The sequence below is a fragment of the Vulpes lagopus genome, chromosome X, assembly GCF_018345385.1.
Source record: "Vulpes lagopus strain Blue_001 chromosome X, ASM1834538v1, whole genome shotgun sequence".
Lineage (NCBI taxonomy): Eukaryota > Metazoa > Chordata > Mammalia > Carnivora > Canidae > Vulpes > Vulpes lagopus.
The window spans coordinates 84,475,769-84,497,416 of record NC_054848.1 but is presented as its reverse complement, the minus strand read 5'-3'; the positions used below and the strand labels follow the sequence as shown (position 1 = coordinate 84,497,416).

Below are 21,648 nucleotides of genomic sequence, written 5' to 3'. Positions count from 1 at the left end.
TGGCCACAGCAACTTCATGCAAGATACATCTATGAAGGCAAGGGCAACAAAAGCAAAAATGAACTATTGGGACTTAGTCAAGATAAAAAGCTTCTGCACAGCAAAAACAATCAGTCAACAAAACTAAAAGACAACCTACAGAATGGGAGAAGATATTTGCAAATGACATATCAGATAAAGGGCTAGTATCCAAGATCTATAAAGAACTTATTAGGGGCAGCCCAGGTGGCTCAGTGGTTTAGCACCACCTTTGGCCCAGGGCCTGATCCTGGTGACCCAGGATCGAGTCCAGAGTTGGGCTCCCTGCATGGAGACTGTTTCTCCCTCTGCCTGTGTCTCTGCACCTCTCTCTCTCTCTCTCTGCCATGAATAAATAAATAAAATCTTAAAAAAAAGAACTTATTAAACTCAACAGCAAAGAAACAAACAATCCAATCATGAAATGGGCACAAGACATGAACAGAAATTTCACCAAAGAAGACATACACACGGCCAACAAGCACATGAGAAAGTGCTCCATATCACTTGCAACCAGGGAAATACTAATCAAAACCAGAATGAGATACCACCTCACACCAGTGAGAATAGTGAAAATTAACAAGACAGGAAACAGGATTGGAGAGGATGTGAAGGAAGGGGAACCCTCTTGCACCGTTGGTGGGAATGTGAACTGGTACAGCCACTCTGGAAAACTATGTGTAGGTTCCTAAAAGAGTTAAAAATAGAGCTACCCTACAACCCAGCAATTGCACTACTGGGGATTTACACCAAAGATACAGATGCAGTGAAAAGTCGAGACACCTGCACGCTAATGTTTCTAGCAGCAATGTCCACAGTAGCCAAACTGTGGAAGGAGCCTCGGTGTCCTTCAAGAGATGAATGGATAAAGAAGCTGTGGTCTATATATACAATGGAATATTACTCAGCCATTAGAAATGATGAATGCCCACCATTTGCTTCAACGTGGATGGAACTGGAGGGTATTACGCTTAGTGAAGTAAGTCAATCAGAGAAGGACAATCATCATATGGTTTCACTCATATGGGGAATATAAAAAATAGTGAAAGAGATCATAGGGGAAAGGAGAAAAAATGAGTGGGAAAAATCAGAGAGGGTGACAAAACGTAAGGGACTCCTAACTATGGGAAATGAACTAGGGGTAGTGGAAGGGGAGGTGGGCATGGGGATGGGGTGACCGGGTGATGGGCACTGAGTAGGGCATTTCACAGGATGAGCACTGGGCGTTATACTATATGCTGGCAAATCAAACTCCAATGAAAAAATACAGGAAAAAAAAAGAGAAAATGACTTTCAGGGCACTGGCTGGCTCAGTCTGCAGAGCATGTGACTCTTGATCTTGGGGTTGTGAATTTGAGCCCCACGTTGTGTGTAAAGATTACTTAAAAATAAAATCCTTTAAAAAAAGAAAATCACTTTCTTCAGCACAGCATGCTATAACCAGTTAAATTATCAGTCAAGTGTGAGTAGAATAAAAGCACTTTTAGATACAGATGTCTTATGGAATTAATCTGTATCAAATACTTTCAAAGGAAACTTAGCCCAGCAAAAAAGAGGAAATAATCTAAGAAAGAGGAAGACATCAATTCTTGCAAAGTGGCTCCAACTCAGGAAGCAATGAAGTTCCAGGATGGTAGCTGTGAAGTAAGTCTAGAAAGAAACTGGCTCACAGTGGAGTCTATAGTTGAAGGCCTGTGGGAGAGAAGTTTCCAGAAAAAGTTTCCATTCATTGTTTGTGATGGAGACTTGGAAAAGAAATCAACAACCAAACTGAGAATGTGATACAGACAAATAAAATAAGGTGGGGGAAAAAAAGCTATTAGAAACTACAGAAAAGGGGATCCCTGGGTGGCTCAGCGGTTTGGCGCCTGCCTTTGGCCCAGGGCACGATCCTGGAGTCCTGGGGTCGAGTTCCGCATCGGGCTCCTGGCATGGGGCCTGCTTCTCCCTCTGCCTGTGTCTCTGCTTCTCTCTCTCTCTGTGCGTCTATCATAAATAAATAAATCTTTAAAAAAAAAAAAAGAAAGAAAGAAACTACAGAAAAGGGATTCCTGGATGGCTCAGCGGTTTAGTGCCTGCCTTTGGCCCAGGGTGTGGTCCTGGAGTCCCAGGATCGAGTTCCACATCAGGCTCCCTGCATGGAGCCTGCTTCTCTCTCTGCCTGGGTCTCTGCCTCTCTCTATCTCTGTGTCTCTCATGAATAAATAAATAAAATCTTAAAAAAAGAAACTACAGAAAAAATGAAAAAGCTGGATATGAAAAGAAATATAACCTAATTCTTGGTCCAGAGGTAAATACTATGTATATAGTCACGATAATGTAAACACTGATAACTGGTTTTAACTTTCAGATTAGCCTCCAAAGTACAGAAGACTTAATTATGATTATAGAAAGAGTGCATACCTTGTTTTATTGTGCTTTGCAAATATTGCCTTTTTTTTTTTTTTTAACAAGTTGAAGGTTTGTGGCCACCCGGCAATGAACAAGTCTATCAGCACCATTTTTCCAACAGCATTTGTTCACCTCTCATCTCTATGTCACATTTTGGTAATTCTCACAATATTTTTTAATATCAAAGAAAACTATATTTTAGTAAAATAATAACTTTAAACAAAATTTAGTTGATGATAATCATCAGAAAAACTTTAATCCAAACAAATATGCACAATTAAATTATTTTTATTTTTCAGCCTTGGGATGATGGCTAAGTGAAGATTGCTAAAGCATGGGAAAACAAGTGTAAATTTTTTTTTAAGGATTTTATTTATTTATTCATGAGAGACACAGAGAGAGAGAGAGAGAGAGAGGCAGAGACACAGGCGGAGGGAGATGCAGGCTCCATGCAGGGAGCCCGATATGGGACTCTATCCCAGGACTCCAGGATCACACCCTGAGCCAAAGGCAGACACTTTAACTGCTGAGCCACCCAGGCATTCCACAAGTGCAAATTTGAGCACAACTCTTGCTTAATAAAATCTTATGAATGCCATCCAACTTTTCAACATGCTGGATCTAGTTATGTGGATTTAGCATATTTACACTGTAATTCTCACAATACATGGAGCCCAACATGGGACTTGAACTCACAACCCTGAGATCGTGACCTGAGCCAAGATCAAGAGTCAGGCACTTAACCAACTGAGCCACCCAGTCGCCCCTTGACAATATTTTAAATATTTTCATTATTATTATAGTTGTTATGGTGGTCTGTGATCAGTGATCTTTGATGTTACTAATATAGCTGGTTTGGGCCACCATGAACTGCACCCATTTAAGACAGGGAACTTAACTGATAAATGTGTGTGCATTCTGACTGCTCCACTGACCAGCTGGCTGTTCCCCAGTCTCTCTTTCCTTGGGCCCCCCTATTCCCTGAGACACAACAATATTGAAATTAAGCCAATTAATAACACTACAATGCCCTCTAAATGTTCAATTGAAAGGAAGAGTCAACCGATGCAGAAAATTTCATTGTTGTCTTTTTTTAGGAAATTGCCATGGTTATCCCAACCTTCAGCAACCACCACTCTGATCAGTGGCAAGATCCTGATTTGAGGCAAGACCCTCCAACCAGCAAAATGACCATGACTCCCTGAAAGCTCCAATGATGGTGCCTGGGTGGCTCAGTCAGTTAAGTACCTGACTTGATTCCAGCTCAGGTTGTGATCGCAGGGTCATGAGATGGAGTCCCACATGGGTTCTACAATGGGCACAGAGCCCGCTTAAGATTGTCCTTCTCCCTCTGTCCTCCCCGTCTCCCTCCTTCCCTTCTCTGGGGAAAAAAAAGAGAAGAAAGCTCCAATGAAGGTTAGAATTTTTAAGCAACAAAGTATTTTTTAAATTAAGGTATGAACATTTTTCCTAGACCTAATGCTGTTGCACACTTACTAGACATGGTATACCTTAAACATAACTTTTAAATGCACTGGAAAGCCAAAAAATTTGACTTACTTTGTTGTGGTATTTGCTTTATTGTCGTGGCCTGGAACCCAACTTGCAATATCTCTGAGCAATGCCTGTAACAGATGAAAAAACTCGGGAGGTAAAAGGAAGAGAACTGAAGGCACATGAAATAAAAGCACTACACCCATAATATTTAAAATTCAAAGCAATTATGTAACTATGTTACACAAATGGGGGAGGGAAGAGAGAATGATATAAATGAGACGGAGGTGTATAGGCATTTTATGCAGAGGTAGGAGGAGGTAACTACAAGCAAAAACAGCAAAGTAGGTGAAAGAAGTTATCCTGGAGAGCGTAATTATGGGACATGGCGTGGTGGAGCAGAAGCAGCCTGTTGCTTTGTGTCAGAGACCCTCCTGTATTCTACTAGGTTTTAATCCTGTTTGTGTATTACCTTGATAAATACCTCTTAGTTATTTAAGAAATTACACTATCTTTTTCAGGTTTTTGTTCAGTGAAGATGGTCACCATGGCCAAGTGAGATTTATATCAGAAAAAAAAAATCAGGGCAGCCCTGGTGGCTCAGCCATTTAGCGCCCGTCTTCAGCCTAGGGCATGATCCTGGAGACCCGGAATCGAGTCCCATGTCAGGCTCCCTGCATGGAGCCTGCTTCTCCCTCTGCCTGTGTCTCTGCCTCTCTCTCTGTCTCTGTCTCTGTCTCTCTGTGTCTCTCATGAATAAATAAATAAAATCTTTAAAAAAATCTGTTAACAAGTACTTGTTGGGGGCACTTGGATGGTTTAGTGGTTGAGTGTCTGCCTTTGGCTCAGGTCATGATCCTGGGGTCCTAAGATCGAGTTCTGAGTCTTGCATCAGGCTTGCCGCAGGGAGCCTGCCTCTTCCTCTGCCTGTGTCTCTGCCTCTCTCTCTCTCTCATGAATAAATAAATAAAGAAAATCTTTTTTTTTTTAAAGCAAGCATTTGTTGAACAATTATTATGTGCCCAGCACTTGCTCTGAGAGTACTTAAGACAGTCTCCATCCATAAGAAACTGACAATCTAGTTGGGTGAAACAAACCAGTCCACAAATCAGGGAGCAACATTGCATAGTAAAATGCTGAATCGTTTCGATGCTAATTTCTGCCCACTAGGAAATAATGGAAGCAGGAAGATGAAACCAGTGTAGACGGAAATTTGGGAAGGCTTCAGGTAGTCCTGGGGCTTGTTTCTGGCCATAAAGAATGAAAAAGATAGAAATCAGTTTAGAATAGAAAGGCCTTAGAGGAGACCACGTGAACAATGGCTGGGAGCAGATTTTTTTTTTTTTTTTGTCCTGCTTAGTTCGTTATGTATTATTAGGTAGAAATTTTTATCCTTTCTAAATATCACTAAAAAGCTCTTTCTCTTTAAATCTCCCTAATACAACAACTTCCTCTGAGTGGATTATTTTTTTCTTGCTGACAATGCAGTACATTTTCTGTCGCTTTGCAGAATGGGAAGTGCCATTTACTAAATGAGCTCTTCTCTGTTCTGTCCTCCTTTGGTGCCAAGTCTTAATAAAGACAGATGGGTTTCCCCCACTGTGCTACTGCTTCCCATCTCAGGCTGATGAATATGAGACTGAGAGCCTGACCCTGTCATTGTCAAGTAATATAAAAGGCTTTGTCCTTATTTATTGCCATACTTTAATTACTAGGGGAAAAGTATCAATTAAGAAACAAAGGATTTAAAATCATTTCCACAAAACCAGGATGTCTGAGCAAATGAAAACCTTTTTTTCTTTTCCTTTTTATCTTATTTGGTGGGGAAGAGTGAAAGTGATGGGGTGACTAGAGTTGTTTTGGTTAAATTTAATTAATAGGAACTCAGAGCAGAATGTTCCATGAAGAATAAATATGTCAAAAATCATGTTGTTCTAGGGCTATCAATTCAAATATTTGGGTTCCATTCAGTGACTATTTTAGTCAAGTTATTAGACTCCACTGGTCATCCTGGAAACCCTTCATAGACATGGCTGGCGTCAGTACATGAGACTTTAAAGAGGTCCCGGTATGAGCCCTGAAGATAAATTTTATAGTATAGTTGTTGACTCCCTGAACTCTTTGGGAGAAGATATTAACTGCTCCCCACGTGTTGTGATGTAATGTAGGAACACCAGGAATACTCCTCACCTCCAATGCACCCGAAACGATCCCCTCCTTCTTTCTACTGCCCCAAATCTATGCCATTCATTCGTTCCTTGGCGGTAGGATTTCAAGTCTCTAGAGACTGTCCGCTAAATTGCATCTGCCCCTCAGGTCAGACTTTTAAGGCTCCACTCAACTTCTAACCCTTCGATGTGAATGAGTTAATCCGATTGCGTGTGTGTGTGTGTGTGTGTGTGTGTGTGTGTGTAATGATTTTTTTTAAGGATGCTATTTATGCTTTTTTTTCTGCTGCTTAAAATTTTAATTCTACATTTCTATTCTACATCTATACTGTAATTTATATGTATGAAATCTATCATATATGTAGAAAAGTGTATATAACATATGTGTGGTATTTAAGTAATAAGAATAAAATAAGCACCTGTCTACTCACTACCCAGCCTAAGAAATAGGATATAACCAAAATCTTTGAAGTACCTTGGGTACTCCTTCATCCTCTCCAGCATTAACCATGGTTCTGAATTTTGCGTTTGCCACCTCCTTGCTTTTCTTTATGTATTTCTAAACAATATTATTTAGGTTGTATGCACGTTTTGGATCTTCACATACATAGACTCACCCTGGGTATATTTTTCTGAAACTGTTTTTTTGCTCAGTATTATGTTTGTGAGATTCACCCACATTGATTAGTTTTTACCACCTAAGTATTTTTGTATAGATACATCAACATGTATCCATTCTCCTGTCAGATTGCTTACTTTGGGTGTAAAACCCTTTTTTTTCAAGACAATACATATTTATGATTTAAAAAGGAACTCTAAGCAATATATAAAGTGAAAATTCTCTCCACTCTACCCCCTCACCTTTAACACTTTAGTTTCTGTATCTCCAGTTTTTCCATGCACTTGTGAGTACATGTCTATGTGTGTGTACACATATAAAGAATGAGATTACACACATATTGTTCTGCAATTTGTTTTCATTTGACCATGGACTATGGACAGCCTTCCATGTCATTAGTTACATATGCACCTTGTTTTTTTTTAAAGATTTATTTATTTATTTGGGAGAGAGAGAGAAAGAGAGAGCGGTAGAGGGGTAGAGGAAGAGGGAGAGAGAGAATCTCAAGCAGCCTCCATGGAGCTGGATGTGGAGCTCAGTCTCACAACGCATGAGATCATGACCTCAGGCAAAACCAAGAATTAGATGTTTAACTAACTGAGCTACCCAGGTGCCCCTCACCTTGTTCATTTAACAGTCTTCCCTTCATTCCTTAGTATGTAACTTAAATTATTATTTTTATTTTTTATTGGAGTTCAATTTGCCAACATATAGCATAACACCCAGTGCTCATCCCGCCAAGTGCCCCCCTCAGTGCCCATCACCTGGTCACCCCATCCCCCTGCCCACCTCCCGTTCCACTACCCCTTGTTTGTTTCCCAGAGTTAGTTGTCTCTCATGTTTTGTCACCCTCACTGATATTTTCATTCATTTTCTAACCAATATCCTATTGATGAACACCAGGTTGTTTTGCTGTTATAAAAACACTGCAATGATTGTCCTTACATGTATCTATCTCAGCACAGAAAAATGAATTGTTGGGTTACAAATATTCAAGCTTAAACATTTTATTGATACAGCTAATTGCCTTCCAAATGGAGTCACCAGTTTACAGTCCCATCAATACAGTTTTGGTATAATCCTTCTCTACATGCTACCTCTAGTGATGGCTAGGTGGTGATAATGAATGTCTCTTGTTTCTAATTATAAAATACTGTATTTAATTTGTAGATAAAGATGGAAGAGAGAGAAAAGAATGTTTAGAAAAAGTAAAGACCTCTTGTATGCCTATAAATCAAGAAGAACCATAATTACCCACTTGGTGTAGTTAATTTCTACTCTTCTTTACTTTTGTACATTGATGACCTTTGCCATTCAAGGGAAATATGTCCTGAGACATTGACAACTTCCCCAAAGTCTTGAATTCCTCTATAACATATTTTACTCACAAAGCACAATTTATGCAGTGCTGTAGTCCACTTACTAGAACACCATCTAATCACATTTATTTTCATATACATCATACAGTGAACTAGTTCATTTCAGAGATCTACACCATTATCAAATTTGAACAGCTCTACTACACCGTGACTTACTTAAAATTTCTATTTACCAGCTCAGCACTATCTCACATGGTTTCACTCTTTCTCTTCACCTTCCATCACCAGCAATTGGATTAGGCTTTTCTTTTTTAGGCTTAAAGAAACTGAAAGCAATGCCTGCTGGCTTTCATTCTGTTATTCTTTTTATTCTATTCATTTCTCTTTGAACACTAGTGTGTTCTGGTATAATAGGACCCTATAATTCTACATCCTTCCAGATTGCTCTATTCTTTCATGTAGTCAGATACATTTTTCCAAATTCCTAGACCTGAGGTGGTAATGGCTATCAACAAGCTCTTCAAATGTATGGATCATCCTTGTGTGATCCAGTAAAAACCTGAATTTTTAAAAAGATTTTATATATCTATTTGAGAGAGAAAGAGAAAGAGTGCATGAGCAGGGGGAAAGGGCAGAGAGAGGAGGACCAGGCTCCCTGCTGGGCAGGGAGCCCGATGTAGGATGTGGGGTTCGATCTGAGGATCCTGGTATCATGACCTGAGCTGAAGGCAGATGCTTGACTGACTGAGCCACCCAGGCACCCCACAAAGCTGAATTTTTAAAATATCAAGTAGTTTTCTCTTCATTTTAAGGATTAGATCTAATATGCAAATCTGGTCATGTCACTTTTCTACTTTAGGGGTCTTTTTCTTAAACTTTCATAAAAACGGTACCTCATGAGACATATTAGTGCATACTTTGATTCTTAATTTAATAATTCCTTGTAGTAATGCTTTCTATTGAATACATACAGATTTACCTCCTTCTTTTTAATAGCTGGGGAATATTCTACAAGATAATGTTCCATACTTTACTCAACCATTATCCTATTGATGAACATTTATGTTTTTTAACCCCAGTTTTTTGCTTACAATAATCAATATTCCTTGGATCACTAACTTTCGATTTACCTGCGATTTTTCTGGGTTTATCCCTGACAGTCCCACATCCTAGGAAATTTCAGTCCTGGCTAGCTGGGACAGTTGCTCACACCACCCCACATCTATTCTTACTTACTGAGACTTTTATTTCTGTCACATACTTTCCCAGAACTGGGACTTCCAGGTCATCTGATTGCTTTTATACATGGCACTTTGTAGAAAACCCTATTGGAAGGGGGTCCAGGTAAATTCTTTAGTGAGGAATGTGGAGAGCAAGTCATGGGGTATAGTTCTGGTCCATATCAGGAGCCATAATAAAAGACTTTAAGCATTAGGCTATTTGAGCAGGAGAAGGGAGAATCACGGATAGGGCATGAAGATAGCTGAGTGGATAAAGGAAAATGCAGAAGGTCACAAAAAACAAATCACATCGCTCCCCCCCGCCCAATATTTTTGCCTAGAATGAGTGTTGCTAGGGTAGCACTTCTAGTTTAAACACACACACACACACACACACACACACACACAGACACATAAATAAATAAATAAATAAATAAATAAATAAATAAATAAATAAATAAATAAAAACATAACAGTGAATTACAAGATTACAAGTCTGGAGACCTGTCTTGTTTAGTATCTCTCTCTCTCTCTCTCTCTCTTTGTTTCCTATCAAATAGAAAGGACTAAACTTTCACCTCTTTCTTATATCCTAGTGGTATTAGAAAGCTAAATTCCAGCGTTTATAAAAGTACCTTGAGCTACTTAAGCTATTGAAAGGGTTATAAAAATATGAAGTACTTGTCCCAGCAATCCACAGATGTCTTCTTGGCTCATTCGCAGATGCTGGGTTGTATTAGCATCTCTTAATTAATATTGAGCAAACAAGGTTTCAGTAGGCCCATTTAATAGGTACATGTATAGCATCTCCTGCCATCTGAGGTAGTGCATTTCCGAGATAAGATTCTCAATATTGTTTGCCTCATGCTTTCAGTCAGGCAGCAATTAAGAAAGCAAGAACATGTGCCTTCCAGGACCTTGTGCTCATCTGTCACTACTAAAATAGTTTCAAGGCGATTTGTTAGCACCGGCTGAATGATTGGTTTTCTTGTGATAATTGCCAATGTAGTTCCTGTAAGGCCTGAAGGGGGAGAGGGAGAAGATTAGGGGGGAACATTCTAGTCTTATTTATTCTTTATGGTCTTCTTAGATCAGGTCTTCGGGACTTCTTAGCTTGAGAATACCACAAAACAACAGCAGCTAATCCACCAAACCTTTGTGGCATAACCAAAGCCTGAGAAGCTGCCTTTGAGCTACCTATTTGACAGAGGCAGGAACAGAGGCAGGAACTGGGGAAAGCTTGGCAGACTCAGTCCCAAGCCATAGGAGGGTCTCCGTGGAAAGTGGTCAGGTGGCCCGGTAGAAGCCAAGATTGAAGGACCCTAAATTGAGGTCCCGTTCCTGCTGAGTGGCTATGAGGCCTTAGCTTTTTCATCTGTTAGATGTGGTTAATGGTACCTGTTCTACCTGGCAGGCAATGTAAGACAGTTGCCAAGAGCACAGGCCACAGAACCAAAGTGCTTAGTTAGGTTCGAATCTTGGCTTATTTATCATTTATTTGCTATGTGGCCTTGGGCAAATAACTCTCTGAAGCATAATTTTTTTTAATTCTCTTTTATTTATTTGAGAGAGAGAAGGAGCAGGAGGAGGGGCAGAGGGAGAAGGAGAAGCAGGCTCCCCACTGAGCAGAGACCCCCCAACTCGGTGCTGGATCGTAGGACCCCAAGATCATGACCTGAGCTGAAGGCAGACACTTAACCAACTGAGCCACTCAGGCACCCTGAACCACAGTTTCTTAATTGGTCAAATGGGGTTAATGATGGCACTGGTGATCAAGGGTTGTTGGATTGTTATGAGGGAATTCATGTGAAGTGCTTAGAAAAATATCTCGCACATTTTGGCCTTGGAAAACTCTACCAAATGTCAGCTGCTATCATATATGATACAATGATAAAATCATGGGCTCAAGATCTAGTTGGCCTGCCTCCAAATTCTGGCTCTACAAATAAATAACTTTGCAAAATTACTTAGCCTCTCTGTGCTTCAGTATTTCTGTCTTCAAAACAGGGATAGTAATGATATGACCTCAGATGATTCTTGCAAGCATTACATGAAACCCTGCATCCAAAGGCCTTCATGCAGTGCCTGATGCATAGTGTTTAGTAATTACATATTATTTTTTCAAGAGTCTTGATGTAGGCCTCGCTTATATCCCCTAACCTCTGGTGTTAGCCATCTTCTAAAATCTAGTATCTTTATCATTTTTTCATCTTTATCAAAAGCTGCTTTCAGGCCCTTTGAAAATGCTGCCTAAAAGTTTAGTTGTCCTTGAGGCCTTGCAATTTAGCCAGGCTGTAAACGGGAACTAAAGGAAATTTCAGATTTCAGATTGAAGCTGATAGGTCCTATTGAGTATTTAGTATTCCACAGTTATTGTGAGAAAAACATGAGCTGTGAATACATGAAAAAAATCCAAAAGTACTGTGCACTAATGGAAGAGACTGCCCGTTACCCTCCAGCTTTTTTTTTTTTCACCCTCCAGCTTTTGTTGACAACTCATAATCACAGATTGTGGGCATTATTAAATGAATGCTTTCTGGGTGCTGGGCCCTACACTATCTCAGTTATGCATTCCACTAATCCTATGCAGTAGGCATTAACTTCAGTTTACTGCTTAAAAAAGAGCATTTACTTCAAGAAATTTAAGTGATTTATCCCAAAATCACATAGTTCGTATGGATGGAGCCAGGATATAAGCCCAGGTTTATCTAATTTCAAATCCCCTGCTCTTTCTCATTATGCCATGTTTACAGAGTTTTTGTTCTCAGAACACAGTGTCACTGAGTGCAAATCACTTTGGGGATTCAGAGGTTGGTCTGGTAGCCTGGCTGAAGATGCAGGGAGGCTTCTGAGCATTTGTCTTATTACTGCACCTCCCTGGCCAATCTCTTGCCCTATCCAGCCAAGAGGACTGCAGTGACAAAAACCCTGATATTCATTTTGAAATGTTATGTTCTCAGAGTTCAAACTGGGTCCAGACTATAGATTAAACTGTGATTCAAAGTGCTGACGTTAAAGGTTTGGTATTTGCATGAATGTGTCTGCAATAATGAAAGCAGAAAAGCCAACTGATGAGTGGATAGATGACTCCTCCCTTGAGTGTCCCACTAGACTAGAATAAGAGCCAGATCAGCATAGTGCTCCTCCTGACATCTGTGTGTTGGAAATATGTGTGTTGGAAATATGTGGCTACTCAACTAACTTCACCTCTGGGATTAAGGCTAGACATCAATTGATTGTGAAGCTAGCTGATAAGATAGGGAAAGTTATGCTTTGTACATTTCTTAAAAATTCTTTTCCATGAGGAAAGAACAGATATCGAGGAATAGGTAATAGACACAGACATAGATTTTAGTAGTGGCTGGCTCATGTTTGAAGGGTGCATCTTAAGGTGGATTTACTGTGCTTGCCATACAAACACTCCACTGGATGGAGCACAAGATAGTCCTTTGTCAAGTATAATACTAGTTCATAGCAGATTATGTCTTGAGAGAACTTTTTTTCCTCTGATCAGATTTATTGAACATAAGAAAATTCTATGTACAAAGTGATCTGGACGTGCTGCTTCAAAACATGATCCTTTCTTACTAATATTCTGATAAGTCAGTCCGTTGAGTGTGAAATAGCAGCTTACTCTAAAATTAATAGAAAAGTGCCCAATGCACACTAAATAAATGGCCTAACTACTGGAACTTTAGTTGTTCTACAAGATAATTAACATAGGTAGGATGGAGCCCCTATGGCAGGCTGCTGGAGACTGATGAGACATTAAGAGGCCATTTTGTGCATGGCCACTGTGATGTTGTCGTGTTTCTGGATCATAATATTCCCATTATCTGATTCTAGACACACCACTGGAATATCAGTGGGGTCTGGGGTCAGCTTAGCTGCTTGCTGGGCTAGAACAGATATCACCCCAGCATGCTCATCAGACAGGATCCCATGACAGCCCAGATTAAGTCCTTGTGAATCTGTGCACAGGACTCCAACAATGGGTGGATTCTTCATTGTATCCTTCAAGTGCTGCTGCAAGGTGGCCTCTATCCCACCACTATCTGCCCAGCCTGGGATCCTGCAGAGTGTCGCCTTCTCTGCTTGAGAGAACTTAGTGGCTCTGGTCCAATGCATGCTTCATCAATGGGGAATAAAAAAAAAGAATGACTGTTTATCTTTTCCCCAAGTAATACGATGGGATGACAACCACTTTGAAAATGAAGAGTTGAGAGCCACAGGGACCAGGAAATTTCATATCATGAGCAAAGATGAGCTCACATCAGCTCCCAGACCATAAGTTGCTCACAGTCTTGTGACAGAGACAAACAGGTCAATATGCTTTGCTTAATACGAGGCAGAATGAACTGCGTGCTAGGCAGAATTACCAATACTAACTAAAGAGTCTTGAAAGTATGGAGGAGGGTTAAATTAGTTCTGCCTAAGGAGATTAGGGATAGCTTCACAGAAGAGTTAGCCCTTGACCTGGGCCTTGAAAAATGAATTAAGATTTGATAAAGAAGGTGCAGGGAACGATATTTCAGGCTAAGGAAATCCTATGATCAAAGGCACAAACACATGAAAGCAAACAACATGTTTTCTTTCTTTCCTCTTGACAATAGTGAGTTGTATCACTGTGTAGTGCAAGCACATAGTGTGTACAGCCATTTATGGAAGCTGGTAATTCTGAGTCTGGAAGTGGGAGCCAAGTGATGAACTGCAGTGACATTCATCACTCTAATTCCTGGACCTGGCTTTGGAGGCTAGTGGGGGAAAATGTGATGGAAGAGTTGGCAGCCCTTCTATTATGGACTGCCATCCTACCCCCAATTCATAGATTCTTCCCCATCCTACCCCCCAATTCATAGGTTGAAATCCTCACCTCCGTAATGTGATGATATTAAGAGGTGGGGCCTTTGGGGGCTAATGAGGTCATGGGGGTAGAGCCCTCATGAATGTACCGACTCCCCTTATAAGAACATGAGAAAAGCTTCCTTCCTGTCTTTACTCTCCATCATGTGAAGGTACAATGAAATGTTGTATTCTGTTATAGCAGCTCGAGCTGACTAAAACACTTTCTGTTCCTAGAACCGGCTCTCACACTTGGAAAAGCTGAGGATTAGGGAGCCAGCAGGCCTTCTATAGAGCACAGTGGAGTTTTGCCATAAATAAACTCTTGATCATAAAGCAAATCATTAGTAAATAGCATATATATATATATAGCTCTATAATTACATTTTATCTCCTTATTTCATACTCTTTCCTTACTTGATCTTTTCTGTAGCTTCTTTTTTAAAAAGATTTATTTATTTATTTATTTATTTATTTATTTATTTATTTGAGACACAGAGAGAAGGCAGAGACATAGGCAGAGGGAGAAGCAGACTCCCCCAGGGGAGCCCACTGTGGGACTTGATCCCGGAACCCCAGGGTTATGCCCTGAGCCTAAGGCAGACGCTCAACCACTAAGCCACCCAGGTGTCCCCACTTTTCTGTAACTTCTTAAAAAAATGCATTTGTTTTCCTTTTTTTTACACTACACCCTTCTATGCCTTTCAAATGGTGGCCCAGAGGGGAAACAAGGACTCTGGAAACCCACAAACTGGATACGATTGTTTGCTGATACATTAAAGGGGAGAGGTGTAGCATCCAATACATACCTGTGCCAGACCAGAGCCACACACAGTAGTGTGTCTTTGATCACCCTCCAGAGCGTTTAGGAAACATGATGATTCTCATTGTACATGACTTATTTGCAAGATCTTTTAAATGTGGATTATTGGTATAAAAATTGATGTTAGATTTGTTAATAAAGCTGGTGTTCCTTTAGAAGGATAGACTGTTTTCATTAGCACCAACTATTAATACTTAAGTGTTACAAAGTATATTGTTTATACAATAAACAATGATATAGAAGCTTTCTCAGAATGATATAGAAGCTTTCTTTCCTCTTCTATTTTTTGAAATATTTTGAGAATACTCATTCTTCTTTAAATGTGTGGTGGAATTCACATGTGAAGCCATCTGTTCCTGCACTTCCATTTATTGGGAGTTTATTTTTTATTACTGATTTCATTTCATTGATAGTAAATGGGCTGTTCAAAGTTTTGTATTTATGATTAAGTTTTGGAAGGAAAAGTTTCTAGGAATTTATCCATTTCTTTTAGGTCGTCCAATTTTTTGACATATAATTTTTCATAATATCTCATAATCCTTTGTATTTCAGTGGTGTCCGTGGTTATTTCTCCTCCTTCATTTCTGATTTTATTTGAATTATCTCTATTTTTTCTTTGATGAGTCTGGCTAAAAGTTTATTATTTTTATTTATCTTTTTCAAGAATCAGCACCTGGTTTCATTGATCTGTTCTATTGGGTTTTTTAAATTTCTATTTCATTTATTTCTGCTGTAATCTTCATTATTTCTTTCCTTCCACTGGCTTTGGGCTTTGTCTGTTCTTTTTCTAGAGCCATTATGTGTAACGTTAAGTTGTTTATTTGAAAATTTTCTTGTTTCTTGAGGTAGGCCTTATTGCTATAATCTCTCTTAGAACAACTTTTGCTGCATCCCAAAGATTTTCAACCAGTGTATTTTCATTTTTCTCTATATTCTTAAAATTTTCTCTTTAATTTTGTGGTTGACCCATTCATTAGTTATTTTATTTTTTATTATTAATCTTTAAACAGTAGATGTGTCTAATCTATTTTGTGTGAATAACATATTTCACAATAAAAATGAAAAATAATGCTTTTATAACCCCACTTTAACTGTGATAATAGTTTTTCCCTGTTTATAGACTATCTGCCTAAGTGCAGTCTTTGGCTAAGACACACTTTTTTCTAACTTAATGAAAATGATAGTTTTTAATTATCTTTATTGTCATTTAATGTTTAAATCACACTTTTCTTGTTTAGGCGTGTCTGCCAATTTGCCAATGGGCCAGTTTCTATAAATAAATGTTCTTGTTTTACATAAAGCAGCAATATAAATCACCTAACTGTGCCTTTTATTTTAACACATAGTAGTGGCATGACTGACACCAACTGGATAGATGCCATTCTTTAAGTGGTTGTGATGTGTATCAGTCTCTGCTGCTAAATCACAGGTGGCCTATGAAAAATTGCATTTGTGCCATTCAACCTTGAAATTGGCCATAAGGCACAGACTCCTATGGAAGTAATATGTCAAACTTCAGAAATTACATGACATTTTGGGAAAAACATGAACAATGTCCAATAGACAGTCCTAGCAGATTAAGTCCTTGACTTGATTTTTTGGAGGATCAAGTACAATGCCCTTTGCTTTATGCTGAAGCCTTAGGAAGTGTACTCTAGGAGCATAATAAAGATACTTTCTATGTGGGCAGATGGCTTGTCTGCCCTAAACCCCACTTTCCTCCTCTCTAAATATAAAGGGTTTAACTAAATGATAACTAAAGTCACTTTGATGCCAGCAAGTTTTTATTCCATAATTTGAATGACACTATTTGTCAAAGTATCTTTGTATTATTCCATTTTATTTCCCAACAACTTTCTGAGGTAGTTAAGGTAAAATACTGTTATTCCCTGTTTAACGATGAGGAAGCCAATGCCCAGAGAGCCTGGTGACTCTAAGGCATGCAATCCAATTCAGACAAATTGACTAATGGGACAGAATAGAGATCCCAGACACAGACCGACACTTATCCTGAAAGTGTCACATAACCCTTGATATATAACAGAAATAGCATTACAAAATAGTGAGGCAAACTTGGACTATTCAATAAATGGTGCTGAAATAAATGATTATCCATATGGAAAAAAATTAAATTGGATCTTGACTTCACACTATATACAACAATCAATTCCAGATGGTTTAGGGAATTAAGTGTAAAAGACAAAATTTCAGAATAAAATATAGGAGAATATTTTTGTGACTTTGTCGCAGGGAAGGATTTTTTTCAACAAGACAAATGATGTAAACCCTCAAAAGGAAAATATTAAATTTGACTGCATTAAAATATAATAAAATAAAACCCAAGTGAATGGATTAAGAAGTTAAGGCTTCCGTGTATTATTTAAACTTTAAAATTCACATATAAAAGCTACAACTAAAATAAAATAAAATAAAATAAAATAAAATAAAATAAAATAAAAGCTACAACTAAAGACTGTAACAGAAAGTTCAAGGGAGGGAAAAGGAGAGGTAGGATTAATGAGTTAGGCTCTTGGCTGCATCAAGAGAGAAGATGAGGGAGCCAAACGCATCATGTTTCTTAGTGGGTAGCCTCAATAGATACAGATTAAAGTTGGTAAATCAAGAATTAGAGTCATGGAGTTAACATCAAAAGTACCAAATACAGAAAAGGTCTGAAGGGATTTGCCTGGGAGCAAGGGACAGAGAGGGAACATTTTATTTTTCATTCATACTATTCAATGCTGCTTGAGTTTTTTGTTTGTTTGTTTTTTGCTGCTTGAGTTTTTAATTCACGTTCATGTATTTTCCTATATAATAAAAAACCCTTAATTAAATGAACAGGGCAAAGAAATATGACTAGGTTGGAGGCTTTGACCTCATTTTCTAACCAGAACTTTCTATGTTACACAAGAGGATCAAATTGGCAGGTCAAATCTTAAGCATTGCATCTGTTAAGTCTCTGGACAGTTGATTGCATTTTTGAAATAAGGCAGAACCAGGTTGGAAAGTGTTTAAATCCTTCTCTCAAGTCTTCTCTGTTTACATGATTCATAGCGAACAGATGGTCCAGCTGTCTGTACTTAGGAAAAGTGGGTGGTTCCCAGTTTGCAATCAATGAAGCAATAATTACAACAATTTTGAGTAAACTGGACCCCATAAAATGTTGTTTTAATTTGTGAATGAGATGGAGGCACAAAGAGAAGGTAGGTTGATTGGACTCTAATCTGCAACATATTCAGGAAAGGGTCTTTAAAGTTGAAGCAGCTACAAACCTCCCTAGCCCTCCCTCACCAATATACTGGGAAAATAAACTTTGTCCTTGAGTGCTCTTGGACATTAAACCAAACCAATGTATCAGTGTGGCTGCCATTTTGTTCAAAATCCACATATTCCCTTCTCATTGGGGTCCAGGAAACATTACTGCTGCTTAGAGTTGGTTGACCTTGAGAGTTAGGGAGAAGAGAGATCTTTATTTCTACCTCCCAATACCCTTAGCATGTTGAAATGCTTGTTCTTTGAATACTGTTAACCCACTTCCTCCTGAGAATGTTTCTTTGTGCCTTCTTTCAAATGAGTGTTGAATAAGTGTGGAGAATAAATGAGTTGCAAGGATTAAAAGCAATGATGAAAACAAATCATGGTCACTTTGTGGGGCTTTGGAACATAGGAATACATTTACACCATTCTTAAGGTGCCTTTTATTGATTGAGTGTTTAAGATGTCTTATCAGTATGTTAATAGCAGTTTTAAAGGGAGGGATCCTGGTTGGTAATACTTGCCTAATGATCCAGTTTGTTCAATATGGAGCTGCATATTTTAGCTGTGTATATGATTATAGATGATTTGTCCACTTCAGTCGACCACAGTTTGGTAGGATGATCAGCATTCTGCAGAATGGGCAATAGCAGGAGATGGAATTATGGAAGCCATCTAATTTTTCTGGACTTTCTGTCCCAGGCTGATCTTGGGATATTACAGAAAGGCCTTCTTTAGAAGGAGAGATCAGCTTTTTCCAAGGGAGAAATCTTAGTCTGTGAACTATACATGCAGAGGAGGATGACTGCCAGATAACATGAAAAATTCCTAGCCTGCCACTTCCTGCTGCCCCTCCCCGTACACCCTGTGCTCAAGCCACCCTGAACTATCAGTGGCTCTCAGTGAGCCTGTTACAACCTTCTTAAGGATGTTTGGAAATGTATGGTAGTGATTTTGGTTGTCATAGAGCCTGGGAACCAGGGAGTTTAAACATCTTGTAATGCACAACACAGTACATCCTGCTCAATGGAGTGCTCCATTGAAACACACTGGACCAGTTCCCAAGAGGGTAATATGTTTAAAAGGATTTTTTAGGGGCAGCCCCGGTGGTGCAGCGGTTTAGCACTGCCTGCAGCCCAGGGTTTGATCCTGGAGACCTGGGATCAAGTCCCACATCAGGCTCCCTGCATGGAGCCTGCTTCTCCCTCTGCCTGTGTCTCTGCCTCTCTCTGTGTCTCTATGAATAAATAAATAAAATCTTAAAAAAATTATTTTTTTAAAAAAGATTTATTTATTTATTTGAGAGAGAAAGAGTGAGCACAAGGGGAGGGCGGGCAGAGGGAGAGAGAGAGAGAGAGAGAGAGAGAGAGAGAGAGAGAATACTCTAGCAGACTCTCCACTGAACAGGGAGCCTGACACGGGGCTCAATGCCAGGACCCTGAGATCACGACCTGAACTGAAATCAAGAATAGGATGCTCAACTGACTAAGCCACCCAGGTGCCCAGAAGGTAATATGTTTTTTTAAAAAAAGCTTTATTCACATCTAATTCACATATTCTACAATTCACCCACTTAAAATATAGAATTTAAAAATATAGAGAATTCTTTTTTTAAAGATTTTATTTATCTACCCATGAGACACACACACACACACACAGAGAGAGAGAGAGAGGCAGAGACACAGGCAGAGGGAGAAGCAGGCTCCATGCTGGGAGCCTGATGTGGGACTTGATCCCGGGACTCCAGGATCAGACCCTGGGCTGAAGGCAGCGCTAAACCGCTGAGCCACCCGGGCTGCCCAAAAAATATAGAGAATTCAATGGTTTTTAGTAAAGGCCATGTTTTTTTTTTTTTTATACCTCCACACCTCTGCTCAACTTTTTTCTGCCTATGATTTTTCTGTCCATAATATTTTCTCCTCTCTTGTCCACCTAAAAATGTAAGACAAATTCTAAAAGTTCCAACTTACATGCTACCTCTTTGATGCTTTTTTTCTTTATTCTAAACAGGCTTAGTTTCTCTAGGGTAGGAGTGGTCAAAATTTTTCTGTAAAGATCGAGGTGGTAAATGTTTTTGGCTTTGTAGGCATGGTCTCTATTGTGTCAACTCTGCCATTGTAGCACAAAAATAGCCATTCACAATAAGTAAATTAATGGGTGTGTCTGTGTGCCAATAACATTTTATTCCCAAAAACAGGTGGTGGGCAGTTTGCACACCTCTGCACTACATCACTTTGTTCATACTTTGATTATATCCCTCAACACACTGCAGTCCATTTAGTAGTATATGTAATTGCCTCTCTCTGTGACACAGAGACATCTTTTTCATCACAGTAGCCATGATTATTAGTACAGTGTCTAAAACATAGTAGGTGATAAATCCATACTGGTTCATTGGATGAACATCGGTGCAGAAAACACTGGGAGCAGTACTTCTAGATTGCTATTAAAATAACCAAATTTTTTGGCTGTGTTAAATGCAATTGACCTTGTATAAAAACTTATTCATTAGAGCAAATCCTGGGATTTGGCATCAAGTCTAAAGTCCCTGGATTTGGCCAGTTCTGGAGGAATTTTATAATATTGGCTCATGGAAACAAATCACAATCAGGACACTGCTTGACACATAGAAGTCATTCAATAAAAGTGTGTGGAATTGTATTTCACTAATGGAAATTATCCTTATTTAAACCTTTGCTTGGGACAAATAAAACATATAACAAGCTATGTTTAACTCTCTTCTTGTTATCCCCCTTCCACTGCTTCTTGAAGAAGAGAGAGAGAGACGAAGAAAGGAAGGAAGGAAGGAAGGAAGGAAGGAAGGAAGGAAGGAAGGAAAAGAGAAAGAAAGAAAGAAAAAAAGAAAGAAAGAAAGAAAGAAAGAAAGAAAGAAAGAAAGAAAGAAAGAAAGAAAGAAAGAAAGAAAGATTGAGACTCTAGACTGGGAAATAGCAAAAGTTTTCTTAGCATAGGACAAGGGTACTAGTTCATAAGAAATGGAGTCCTAGTTATGTTAAAGAGGAAAGTGAATTTCTCATAACTAAGAAGTGTCTGTTTAATTACCAACATTTTGAGGGGTGAACAAGCCTACAGACCTGAGTAGAAAATCTCCTTTGTGACCAATACTTATCTCTAAGACAGCCTACCCTGGTCTCTGCAGACCAATAGGAAGTGAGAAAAGGAGAGAATATATTGACATCCAGTGCATCCTCTGAGGCCGCACCATTTGCAATTTGGAGAGAGGGTTGATGGGTCTTGAGGCTTGATTATTGCTGTTGGGAAAAGTGACTGAAAGAAGGGATAAGTGGGGTGGAGGAAGCTGGGACAAAGAGAGACTGGCCTGGGGACTGTGGGAAAGGAGAGGGAAGGAGGTGAGCTGGAGAATGAGGTAAGTTCATGTGGGAAACTCTCCAGAGTCCCAGGGATCATGTAGTTTGGACCAGCCTATCCCACTTCCCAGGCCTTGACAATAGGCTCATCCCCCTATGATGTATGAGAC

At 39.3% G+C, this 21,648-nt stretch overlaps 1 protein-coding gene across 1 annotated transcript; it reads right to left on the bottom strand.

Moving 5' to 3' along the window:
- Positions 1 to 12,997: 12,997 nt before the first annotated feature.
- LOC121482616 (ragulator complex protein LAMTOR5-like) lies at positions 12,998 to 13,357 on the bottom strand. Its single transcript, XM_041740464.1, has one exon. The coding sequence runs from the start codon at positions 13,355 to 13,357 to the stop codon at positions 12,998 to 13,000; it is 360 nt and encodes a 119-aa protein (XP_041596398.1).
- Positions 13,358 to 21,648: the final 8,291 nt, after the last annotated feature.